Here is a 13,017-nt window from a genome sequence, read left to right as displayed (position 1 = left end):
ATAGTGCACTTGAGCCATTTTACAATCCCTATAAAACACTTTGTAAAGAGTTATTATATAGGACCCCCCCCTAAAACTTCCTACATACCTATAGATTTTCACTGAGAATTTTAGGTGGAAGGGCCATTGATGCTGACTGTAACAGATTTTCTAATTACATTACTATTTTGTGGAAAAAAACAAAACCAAACTAAGACCATCACCACCACCACACACACACACACACACACACACACACACACACCATCCTATTACATATATGTCCTGGTTTTCTATTTTAATTGAAATAAGATTACACTGGGTTTGTTTTAATCCTGACTCTCATCCTATTATTTTTTACAATGTTGCCATAGTATTTAGGCACAAGAGTAAAAAAAAAAAATATAATCAAGGTAGTCTTACATCGGAGTTGGGTTCTGTCCTGGAGCATTAGGAGGAGTTCCCACAGTTTCCAGCTAGTCTTGCATAGTTTTTATGGACTTGCACAATTCAAATATGAACTGTGACTGGACACTTAAAAATGTAAGTTAATGATCTTGTAATATAACCCACATTAAAAAGGCAGCCAACAAGGCCAGAAACTCCAAAAAACCTGGCAGGATGAAGTCACAGTAGGTAGGTATTTTCAACTCCCATTAAAATCCAGGTATGCTTTCTGTCTTCTAGAATTCATCTCCATATGAATAAACACATTAGAAGACAAAACTTATAATGCAAATAGGAAGAAAAAAAAATCTGTAGATTTCTGGAAAGGGAAAACTGACAGATCATAAACAATAGGGTTAATCTTTAAGCAATTATCTCTAATGTTAATCATTAGTTAATTAACTACTATTAGCATTCTTCAGGGATGGAAATAGTCAATGGCTGCAAAACTGTTAATTTTGCTTTATCTTTATTTTTATGCATTATTTGTCACCTTACTATTCTATACTGGCCCTTTATATTGCTTAGTTTCCACCACTGAGGAAATTACTATGAGTTCTCCCAAATTTTTCTTAAGGTTGGGAAGAAAAGCTTTAGATAACCCACCAATATTCAAACAACATACCCCAGAGTTCAACCTGCATAAGCACATGCAGAACACATTCCATTATGGAAAAGTAGAAATGAACATGCTTAATACCTTGATAACTGTACATTTTATTGTTATGTGAGACCATTAATCACATAGAATTAATCAATAAAATTAGGACAGACAAGATTTAGCTCACAGAACTATAATGACATGGAAAAAAAATTGAAAGTCAAGGTCTGCATTCAGTTACATGAGAATATGTCTGGTCAGATACCTCAACCTAGGTTGAGATATGAACTAATTTGCTCTAATGGAACACAGTAGAAAGTATCCTCTGACATCTGAAATTGTACCGGTTCTCTTTTTTTCCTGGAAATTTCACCATAGCAAAGCCACTAGGCAGTATCTACACAGAAATAAAATGAAGAATTACTTAATTCTTTCCTGTACAGGAATAATGTTAAAGTTAACATATTTTCAAGAGAAATAAAAAAGATTAAAAAAGGGAGAAAAAGTGGAATGGAAATGTGTGAACTTGAAATAACTGCCTTATGCCATCAAGCATCAAATGTTTTATGCTCCCTAGGTTTCTATTTCCTAAATTTGAAGATGTTATCTGTTGTTTTTATTAGTCAAGATAATTTACTGCTCCCAATCAGCATCCAAGCCTGCAAAGATCCATTTTAACAATGCTGTTTATTATTTGTAATCAGTTATTAAATAATTCCTCAAAGTTTCTAATGCATTATAAAGGCAGTTAATGAAACGATACATAATTTTTTTTTTCCTGCTAAAACTTTTTATCTCCTTAGGTAGAATTTTAGAGTAGTTTTTATAACCCAGCTTGAAGTGAAATTGAATTATACGAAATGACTGATTGTCAAGGACATCTGAACAAATGAGGTATTCATTTTATTCAGAATCCATTGAAGGATTTCTTGATGTTTTTATTTAATTTGCTTCATATCAAGGAGTTAAGTTCCCCTTTGAGGCACATCACAAAAGAAATAAAAGAATAATAAAAGCCAAGGAAGTTCCTGCATTCTTGCAGAGTTTGACAGAAAGCCTTAATATTATTCCGTGTCTTCCACATAGATAAATAGAGACCAGCGTTGTCATAGGAGTGGTTTTTGTTACAAGCTGTCCAGTCCCCTGGGTACAGGTACTGCTTATACATCAAAACCTGAGAACACTGACAAATACATCAAGTAGAATATTTTTGATTTAATGATATATATGTCCAGAGAATACAGACTATATAAATAATTTTATTTATATAATGTCATTTGTAAAAGCTGTTTAAAACCACAAGCTCTTCCCGTGGTTTCTGACAAATGTGCTGACTGCATAGGATAATGTAAGTTGTGATGCCAACCATTAGAACTCAAAAGGCTGCATGATTTTTAAAATTAAGCCAATATTTGAAAAGTTGAAAGTGATTCAATTAATTTTATAATCAAAAAGCTTAAAAAGCCACATTCAATATCATACAACATAATACAACAACATAGTGTCAAGTAAACTTTCAGGAACTTGGATATTTGTTTTAATACCCTTCTTAATCTCTCACTTCCTTATTACACTCCATCCTCGGCTGTTTCTTTCTCCACAAGTTCTTCTAATTTTATTTAGCTCTAACGACCACCTCTTTTCAGCAGCTGTATTATTTCATATTTTGGAATACAATGTATATATTTTTTTTCAAATTCTGCCATCGTCCATTGATATTTGTCAATGGGACAAGGCAATATAATCTAAAGCAATTTCTATCAAAAAGAAAAAGTACAGTACCATTAATGGAATATTTTATTTGTGATCCCAGATAGTTTTTAAAAGGCTTATACTACTGCATTCTGTGGAGGAGGTAGAACAAGGCAGATCTTCTAAATAATACATATAATTTAGCAACCAGAATCTTCCTGAATATCTTTTCAAGGTATGTTTATGGAGACTTCAAGGTTAGGTACAAAGCCTGGATCTCTAAGAAACTTGCCTAGTCACACAGGAAAGCAAACAATTTACTACGAAATACTAACAATCTCCATTACAAAAAAAGGGGGTTTTTCATAAATCCCAACAGATAAAAAATAAGGCATAGAAGCCTGGTAGAAATTAATGCACGTGAAAAAATGAATTGGGAAATTGTTGAGGAGCAGTTCATCTATGTGCAAATGCCTCCTCAATACTCCAGCACAGTTCAGGAGGTTGGATTATCACAGTTGTATGACAGCCAGCCATGAAACACAATTTTGCTTGAGGCTGGTATATACTACCCACTTGACATTTAGGAAAATCTGTGCAGTTTTCCTTCATAGATTTTGTTTCTTAGGTCAGTGATGTAGACTGCTGACTTCTTCTTTATTTACTCTCTCAATTTCTTGTATTTGTATTGTGTGCCTATGTACTCTTAGTCCAATATGGATAATTAAACTGTTGAATTTCTGCACAAAACTGTAACTTAATAAAAGCATGAGAAATGTCATAAAGAAACAATAGAGCAAGGTACAGATAATAAATATGACTATAAAATTGTATCTTTTTTTTTTTCACAGTTCAAGCTGATTAAAGACTGTCAATGTTGGGTTTTTTTAATTTTCTAAGGTTGATACTGAAAAGATCGAGTCTGCTATGTTAATTCAGTTAAACACCTGAAACCAAATAATTAGCGCAGGTACCAAACCAACAAAAGAAAATAGGAAATGATGCACTAAAACATGCAGCTTTTGCTGCAGAGGCTGCATGCTGTGCAGACAGAAATGTCAATCTGTTACAATGAATAAACATTAACTTAATTCCTTTCTGATCTGTGAACACATTTTTTACTTACTCTGTTAAAATAAGTCATCTGTGTTTAAGTCCAGCTTTTGTAATGCTTCCACAATTTAAGACTAGTCTTAGTTTTACAAAAAGCTGTAAGCAAGACAAAAGCCTCAAAGTCTTTTTCTTTCTTTCTCTCTGATTTATCTAAGTATGGACTCACACATGCTGAATTGCTGAAATGTATTTTTGAAGAACTAGAAAGCATCATTAAATGTGGAACATTTTGGAAAACAGGAAAATATAGACCCTTATGTAATCATAAATCATTATTCTAAAAAAAAAAATGACAGAAAAAAGAAACAAAAAACAATTATAATGTAATAAATACAGATCTTTTTGTTTCAAAAGAGAAAATAGCACAGTTGTGTCTATATGTAGATATTCCAACCAAATCAGTTACATATCATTCATATTGAAAGGTTCTATTGCTCCACAAGAAATACTATTGGAAGATATTTTCTTTTGATTTTTGGGAAAAAATCCTAAGCCATTTTTTGATAATAAGAATTAGGTATTTATTTACAGAAAAATTACTGGTTACTTGCCATGATGAAACTGAAAACTACCTGGATAACTAAGTGCCATTGTAATCACAACTGTTGTAATATTCTTGGTGGTGCTTAGTGCATTGAATTGGAGCCTGGAAGTGTAACAGGTGTTCAGTAGAGCAACAGGTAAAGTTTTAAGCAATACAGCCTCTGTTCAGTTGTCTAACCATGTGTGCTTTGGCCATCTGAGATGCCCGAATGTGTATCTCCTGGCACCCCGCTGCTGGTCTCTATGCCCTATGTGATATTTGCCAGTTCCCTGTGGATGTCTCGGATGCCTGAGGGCATCTCAGTGTGGCAGTAGCCATTTGGGCTGAAGCAATTGAACTGAGCCCCAAAGAAACAGACGTTACTGAGAAAGGAGATTTGATTCTCTTTGTCAGTGACAGAGCACCAGAATAACAAGAAGGAGGAACTGTTCTAAACAAAATACATCAGGAGGTGTCAGATTGCACCTCAGCCTTCAGAGGTCTAAATATTCTCATAACTGTTAGATCTTTTAAAAGAAACTGTCTCCATGAACACCTTTCCTCTGCTGATTGCTGAAGTAAATGCATACATATATTGAAAAACAATAAAATCATGGTTCTTAAATTAACTAGAGTATTTTTGGCTTAGTATTTTTGCTTCTATGTGGTACCCAGAAATAATGCCTTTCTTACCATCATTTCTCAGTGTCAGAGGTGTAGGAGGACTCAAAACTCTGGCATTTGTCACTGTGTTTTTTACCAGGCATATATAGCTGCCAACATCAGATGTTTGCACCTTGGAGATGTAGAGATTGCCTGTCTCCTGAGAGATGAAGCGTCTGCTGTCTTCTGCCACAAAAGATGGGAATTCATTAAATACCCAGCTATAGATGATCTCTAAAAGAACACAGGAAAAAAAATGAGAGAAAGTAATTACAGAAACGATACACTCAATAAATGTTCATTAACTTTATTTAAATAATCGGGGCGGGGGGGGGGAGCTAGAGGCTTTTTAAAGTTTTTATTTGTTTGGTTTAGAATTAAAGAGGTTTTTTCTTTCCTTGGAATTTTGAAAATGACATAAGCATTGAGTCTACAAGTTCCCTGGGAAGACAGATTTAGTTCAGGAAAAATAATTAAATTATTCAACATATTAAATAACAGCCATAAAATATTAGATAACTCCCTTTTCTAATCTTTGAGGTCAAACCAAAAATAATATACAAAGCATTCTTTTCTCTATTTGGTCAAATTTGCAGTGAAATATATCAAGATGCTTCCTACAGAGCAAGGGATGACTTTTGCAAGTGTGTATAACCAGTTTTTATTCTGAACATCTGTTTTCAAAATCAGCAGTTTCTAATAATTGTTCAACCTACCTTGCAGGTAGTATTACTGCATTACAGTTTTTCTACATCTGCTTCACTGAAGAATCTCAGAACCCTTCCTATATGCAGCTTAAATCCCTATGATCAATGAATAATTCCTTAAACCAAAGCTACCAACTGCTTTGCCTCATAATCTGATGGATCAAAGACTAACCAAAGTGATTTAAAAAAATGGTAATTAAGGCCAGTCCCTTGGTTCTTATTTTTATCCCATGAATCACTCTGTTCATCTGAAAAGTATGTGCTTTTCCCTTTATGCTCATAATAATTGGTTGAGAAAAAAGATTATTTCTTATTATTGTATGAGATTATATCATGACTTATTAAAATCCTAGATACAGTAATGTCTTGGCATTAGAAACATCAGTAAAGTTAATGAGATTCTGGTTTAGCAGGGAACTCCTTGCAGGGAATTATTCATGTGGAGTTCCACCAATTCAGACTTTAAAGCCTTAACCTTATGTATACGTTTTTACATGTTTTTTTTCCAATCGTATCTTCACTGTTTCATTTTGTTTTCACACTTTAAAAAAATATTCTTCACTACTTAAACTGGCATATTAGCTATAAGGTAATTTCTTCTATAATCTCCCCCTGTGATAGTCTTTAAAGAACTGACTTCAAAATCAAAAAAAGCCAAAGCTAGTTTAGGTACATAAAGTCCCCAATATTGCATGAAGATGCAAACTGCTCCATCGCTACAGCAAGTTCCAAGTTTTTAGACTCATATTTCTTGGGTGACTATTGTCAGCTTCAGCAGCAATATAAAGACAGTAATTGCACCTGTATCAGTCTGGTTCTTTCATACTTTTATCCTCACTACAGTCAAAATGTTTCTTGATATAAAGGTAGTTGGAAAAGGAAAGGATCAAAGAGGTGAGAAGAAACACCTCAAAATTTAAATTTTTCTGGGTCCTTTTCTGCTAATGATAGGAGAGGCATTGGTATAGCTGTCCATGGTATGAGAAGTGTGAAACACCTTAACAACCTAACCAAACATATGCCATAGCCAGATGAGCAGTTTGACTATAACAGTATAGAAAGCTTAGAAATTCCAACTGATCAGTTCCTTCTACCCTTATGTTGTACCATTCCCTGATACAGTGGTCAGAAAGGAACAGAAAACCACAATGACTGCTATTTTTAACCAATATAAGCCCAACAGTACAAGCAGTGATGTAGAGATGCAGAATGTTCTGATTAATTTTGAAGAAGTTCAGCCTAGTTTTGAAGTCAGATGAAAATTCTCTCATGAAAACCTCATGGTGTTAGTACAAAAATGCTATGTTAAAGGACTAAACATATTTACCTGACAGTAGGGGAAGACTTCTCCAAAATGGAGAATTAAGCTGCACACATTGACTTTTTGCTTAAAACCTTTCTCAGATCTAATTGTTATTCTGAGAGGTTACACAGGACAGACCCTAAGGAATTCAGGGCTCACAGAGAACTCTCTGAGTGTTTAAAATTCCCTTCCTCTTCTGTTATGTTTCAGGAAAATATTAAGTCCAAAATATGTGCCTCTGAAAATTTTATTGCCACATTTTGCCATGATGTCTTACCTGGCAGAAATGATTCATGGCAGCACAAAATTCTATAAAGTGATGACGAATATACAAGTTCAAGGAAAATGCATAGACTTTAATCAAAGACACCTGTTACCAGCTCAAATGGAAAGCAATCAGTCTCACTAATTGCTCAGGCTTAAAAGTAGTTCAAACCAAATGTGAAGTAGTCATCATTGTCAATTCATTGGCAGTTTCTGTAAAATCGAATTTTCTCCATTTGTAGTCTAAACCCACATGCAATTAATTATTTAATTATTAATTAGAACTACTCCGAAGGAACCGATTTCAGGAATAAATTTTTGTGCGTCTAAGGAAATAGAATACTTAGTTTTTGCTGGTGCTGAATCCAGTGGGGGTATACTGACATTTTGTCACCTTCTAAGTGATTTCTGCTGTTAAAAATAGAATAATGGATGAATGGGTACTGGCACAGGGTACCAATGAAAAAGTAACAGACCTTCTGTCAGATCTAAAACTCAAATCTTTTATTCTGTTAAACTGCAGTTAATGCTTTTATTTGTGCATACCTACAGCACCTGTATTCCAGCCAGGAGCCCAAACTCCAAAGCACAGACAATAGTGCTAAAAGTTTATTTCTTGATATTGTCAGCTCATTGACATTGAAGGAATTAAATCCTATTTTTCATTTCTAAAAAGCAAACCCCTGGGAATAATACAATTTGAAATACCTCAAGACTTTGCATCTGAATGTTTAGATCTGGAATTGATCTGGAATTCTGAACCTTCTTTTCAGTCAAAAAGTCCCTTACACACTTTCTTCTATTAGACCTGGTTAATGAGTTTATCAGGTTCTTAAATATAATTTTGAGGGTTATGTTCATACGGTATGCATAGGCTTCAGCAGAAATATCTCAGGGAAACTCCCCAATTTCCAACGCATGCTATACAGAACAGTCAGAAACAACCACAGCTGGCTTGGGATTTGGGGACTCAACAGTTTCTAGCTGACAAAAATACATGCATGATCTTCAAGAAATGATTTTACAAAAGGGTGTTGAGAGAATGACTGCCATTATGGGAAAATGGTTGTACTTTGACATTAATCCATTGTACAAATGTCTCACACTTCTAAATCTGCAGCTATAGTAGAGGATAGAACGTCAATGATGCATATATTCTGGGGCTCTGACTGTTCCCAGTTTGTATGCCAGCAAGACAAAAATTTAGCGTTCTTAAATCCAGTATTTCTAATGAAGGCTGCCCAAGTACCAAACCTGGGGTTTTGTTCTGTTCTGTTTTGATTTTTTTTTTGTTTGTTGTTGTTGGTATTTTTTTTTCCTTCTGGCAGTATCATGCATAAGAGAATACCCAAATGATTCAAATGACAAATAAAAATAACTAATAAAGAAAGAATGATGGAAAATCAACATTTAAAACATTGCTATCTATAGACAAGTCTGTAAAATATTCTGAAAATACATGCACAGTAAAATATTCTGAAACAAGTGAATGTAGTTACATGCCACAAGTGCCACAGCAGTTCAGCACAGAGGCACATGTAAATTACAAGAGAGGCTTGCGTTTAAATACTGTCTGAAATCCACTCTTATAAAATGTTAAACTGCTAAGTGAACCTTTTGAATTTCAGAAGAAAAAGCCTAAGACCAAACAGATGACACTAGGACTTTTTGTACACAGCTCACTGCACCTGTCAGTGAACTTCAAGCCTATATTTTCCTATAATGGTTTATGCTAAAAGGTTTTAGAACCAGTGTCATTTGGCTAAACACAAAGCACAACTGCAATTGTATTAATTTTTTATTAGGAGACTAAACTCCAGAGATGCATCTCAAGACTGACAGGTAAATAACAGTGACCTTCAAGAAATTTTGAAGCTAAAAGTCAAGATCTAAACAAACTAAACTACAACTGTAAAATCAGAAACTAAAACTGTAAAATCTTATCTTGTTCTAGATAAAACCTCCTGAAGTCATCTCCTCTCGAGAAAAGGCTGAGTAAATGGCTTCTCCATGCTGTACTCATTTTGCTTCAATAGGGAAAAAAAGTTTAAGTGAAAATAGGAAACGGAATACTGATGTATACAGAAGTTTAAAGTATTTTTACAGGATATATGCTGAGCTTATTTTTTATTTTTATGCCCATCTATTTTATTTTTAATGTGACACCTATGCCAAAACCACAAAGATGATGCAAAGCCCTTCCTGGAAATTACGGTTGACTGCCAACACAAAAGAAACTTGTATGTAGGTGCTATTCATCAACACAAACAGAAATAGAGAGTAAAAAGACAGAAAAATTATGAATTACAGAAGCAGTTGTAAATTGCCATTCTCTTGTGGCTTGGGCTGGAGGACTGTTCTTATGGTAAGTTCTGTTGCATCCAAACACTTGGTGTGAAAATTATTTAAGTCATTCTGGAACTGCAAAACTGGTATTTCCTTTTATGAATGACCAGAATAGTGTCTCCAAGGAGCTTTGTATCTGTTTTCTGAAGGTATTTGGAAAGTCTTCCAAATGTTCAATTTGTTTCCATATTTTATTAAAGACTTTTTAGTGGGCCATGTAGGTGAAAATCTGGGTCACTTGCTGATAAAATAGTGAGAAGAGAGCATTTTTCTCTTGCCAAAACAAATTTATTGTATGAGGTTTTGTTTACTACAATTTCTTAAATGATTTTTGTTGATCTATGTTCTCTGTTCAACAACACTAATTCTTAAACTGTCACAATGTGACGTACTTCCCATAATGGATGAAGCTGGAGTACTGACATATCAGCATTTTTGTTTGTGTTTTTGTCGTATAGTGCTTTTGGAAAGATCATTCTGATGCAGAATATGTCAGTACTGTGGCTATGCAAAAGTCTTTCTGTCATTGTGAGTAAGCAAGAAATCACCACTTAAGTATTGTAACGAGAGCTATGCTGGAAGCATTCAGATCACACCAAATATTCACTTCTGTATTTGTTAGTGCTTGAATGTTTCCCAGATTTGCTTCAAGGCTTTCCTCCTGAGAAACTGTCTGGTTTGTCCATTTAACATGGTTTCTGGACAGCCTTTTCATTAGTCCTGTGAGCTAAGTGGTATTTCAGGTAGCAAGTGATGACGTAACAAGGAAGTTGCCATACAAACTCCTTTAAGGCCACCTAAAAGCTACACGTACAGTCAGTAGAATGGTTAAATATTGCATCTTCCAGGGAAAAGCATGCAAACATACATCCCATAATTGCACTTCTGTGGAGTTATGGTGTTTGTACAAGTCTGTTTTGTATCTTTTTGTGATGCAGTGGGAGATACAGTACTCCATCTCCTCCAGTATCTTGTTGGGAAAACAGATTTCCTGTTTAGGATTTCCTCCGATTACTGCAGTTCCACAAGAGGGCAGTACTTGATTAAACGGTACTGATGCCTGATGACAGCCAAAATCTGATATAAACTGGGAGTTTTAGCAACTCTGAAGAAGTTGCTTCTTCTCCTTTTTTCTATTTTTAAGAAAAGCAGCAAAAAGTGCACTCAAGATTACAGGCTGAATTTCCTATACATAGCTATAAACCATGACATTTGCGTGATTGCTTTGTTTTGCCATATTCAGAAATACTCTGTTTAAACAAAGTATTAGGAAAAATATATGCCCGAATTTCCCCTGCTCAAAATAGGAAATCTTAGTTTATCTCAAGCCCAGTTTTCACCCTTATCACACTTGTTGTTTGGATGTTCTGTGTACCAACCACAGAATATGGGTGCAATATGCGGCACTCTCTAAAGATGGAAAACACTGCACATTCAGAGGGGGGAAAGCTTCTTTTTAGTTCTGATGAATGATAAAAATGGGTTGTTCTTCCACCCTCCCACAACAACCAGATAAATAATTTTGGTGCGTTTCTTTGTGCTGCTGCGTCTTATTATCAGTGCTCATTAATCCTCCAAGAAAATATTTAATGAAGGTAATTTATTTGTTGCATTGTAATGCACCCACATAGAGCAAACAGATATTGTCGATTTATCAGCCAGCAATGAAATTGCTTCTTTTCTGCTCTGGGGGCTCTGTATCTACTGCTTAGTTACCTGAAACACAATTCTACCAGTCACATATTTGTCTTTGTTCAGATTTAATTACAGTGATAAATCTTCAAATATTTTCTTTCTTGTAACCATTTACACAGCCAATAACTAAAAAAATGGTAGAAAAGGTAAGTGTACTGTCAAGACTGATCTTGTACTGGAGGATACTAACATTATATTGTCATTACCAGCATACACAGTCAATATAGTCTCATTTGTACATTTGACATGTATGAAATGTAGCCACTCATTGAAACATGTAAACTGATGAAATCTCTTTCTCATACATATGACCTTTAAAGAGGCCACATAGCATAAAAAAAAAAAAAATATTGCTTCTGGGAAAGGATGCTAGATTATTATGCATATTTGATTATCACTATCATGATTTTCATATTAAAAAGATGTTCCATAAAGAATCAAAATATTGTGATTAAAATGAACTCAAAACTACATGTTCTTCAGGCCTCTCTTTTGCCCTCGGGCAAGATCAGATATTCTTAGCCTAGTTTTTAAAAATGTCCAGTGAGTTCTATTCCTAAATTTAGATCTTCAGAACAACCTATTTCATTGCTCAGTTAATAATTAGACACTTTTCCTGAATATTTGCGTATAATTCTTTTAAATAGTTTATTACTATTCAACTTACGATCTTGAAAATATTGAAAACACTTTATTGATGACCTATGTTAAACTTTTACACATACAATGGAAGACAATTATCCTTGTGTGTATCAAGCTTCTGTTTCCAAGGCTAGATCAGCCAAATCTCTTTAACTTCTCCTTAGAAGTCATGATTTTAAATTCTCTGCTTAATTTTATTGTTGTCATCTCTACTGCTTTTCTACATCTTACAATGTAGGACCCAAACCTGGACATGGCATGCTCTTTGAGCCATTAATGCTATTGATAATTGGAATAATAGTCTCATACTCTATAGGTAGCAGTCGTCTTAGTATGACCTAGAATTGAAGTATGCAATTTTTCATTTTACTAAGTATTTAATTTTCTGTAATAGCAGTATTTTTCTAAGGGAGAATATGGTTTAATCACTTATTTCCCTTTGTTCTATCTGTAATTTTTTTCTTTGGTAAGTATTGTAACCTGCATTTTGCTGAATTTTGTGTTACTCATTGCAAGCAATTTCTCCAATGTATTGACCCTTTCGGATTCTCATTCTATGCTCTGCAGTGATTGTAACCTCTTGCAGCTAGGAATCATTCACATATGTTACCTACACTTTTCCTTCCACTAGGCCACTCACACTTTCAAAGAAAAAAGATTAAATTTTATATGATTTGTTCTTGACAAATACACATTGTCTGTTTCTTAACACATCATTTTCATCTTATTACCTACAAATTCAGTGTTTAATATTATGACACAGTAACTTTGCAGAAGTCACACTCAGCCTGACCATTGGCCCTCCTTTATTAAGGAAAAAAAAAAAAAAAAAAAAAAAAGAGAAAAAAAAAAAGACATTTGATTTTCTTGACACATTTTGAAATGATTTTTGAGATACCATATTGTCAGTAACATTTTCATGTGAAGGAATGTTTAGACATGCTATAATTTCAGAATTTAAGGCTATTTAATCAATACATATTGTCTTATGTAAGTAAAGAAAATGTGAAAATTATGTAGATTAATAAAAAACAGATGATGG

At 34.2% G+C, this 13,017-nt stretch overlaps 1 protein-coding gene across 4 annotated transcripts in view; it reads right to left on the bottom strand.

The window, feature by feature from the left end:
* Window positions 1-13,017, bottom strand: part of CNTN5 (contactin 5) — a 678,276-nt gene that overhangs the window by 169,777 nt on the left and 495,482 nt on the right. For all 4 annotated transcript variants that reach the window (XM_055703125.1, XM_055703128.1, XM_055703127.1 and 1 more), the window contains one exon: window positions 5,049-5,252. In XM_055703125.1, coding sequence (XP_055559100.1) covers window positions 5,049-5,252 — 204 coding nt within the window. The remainder of the gene's footprint in view (window positions 1-5,048; window positions 5,253-13,017) is intronic.

Source organism: Falco cherrug, chromosome 2 (genome assembly GCF_023634085.1).
Source record: "Falco cherrug isolate bFalChe1 chromosome 2, bFalChe1.pri, whole genome shotgun sequence".
NCBI lineage: Eukaryota > Metazoa > Chordata > Aves > Falconiformes > Falconidae > Falco > Falco cherrug.
Note: the sequence above shows the minus strand (reverse complement) of the source record. Positions and strands in the feature narration are given on the sequence as shown.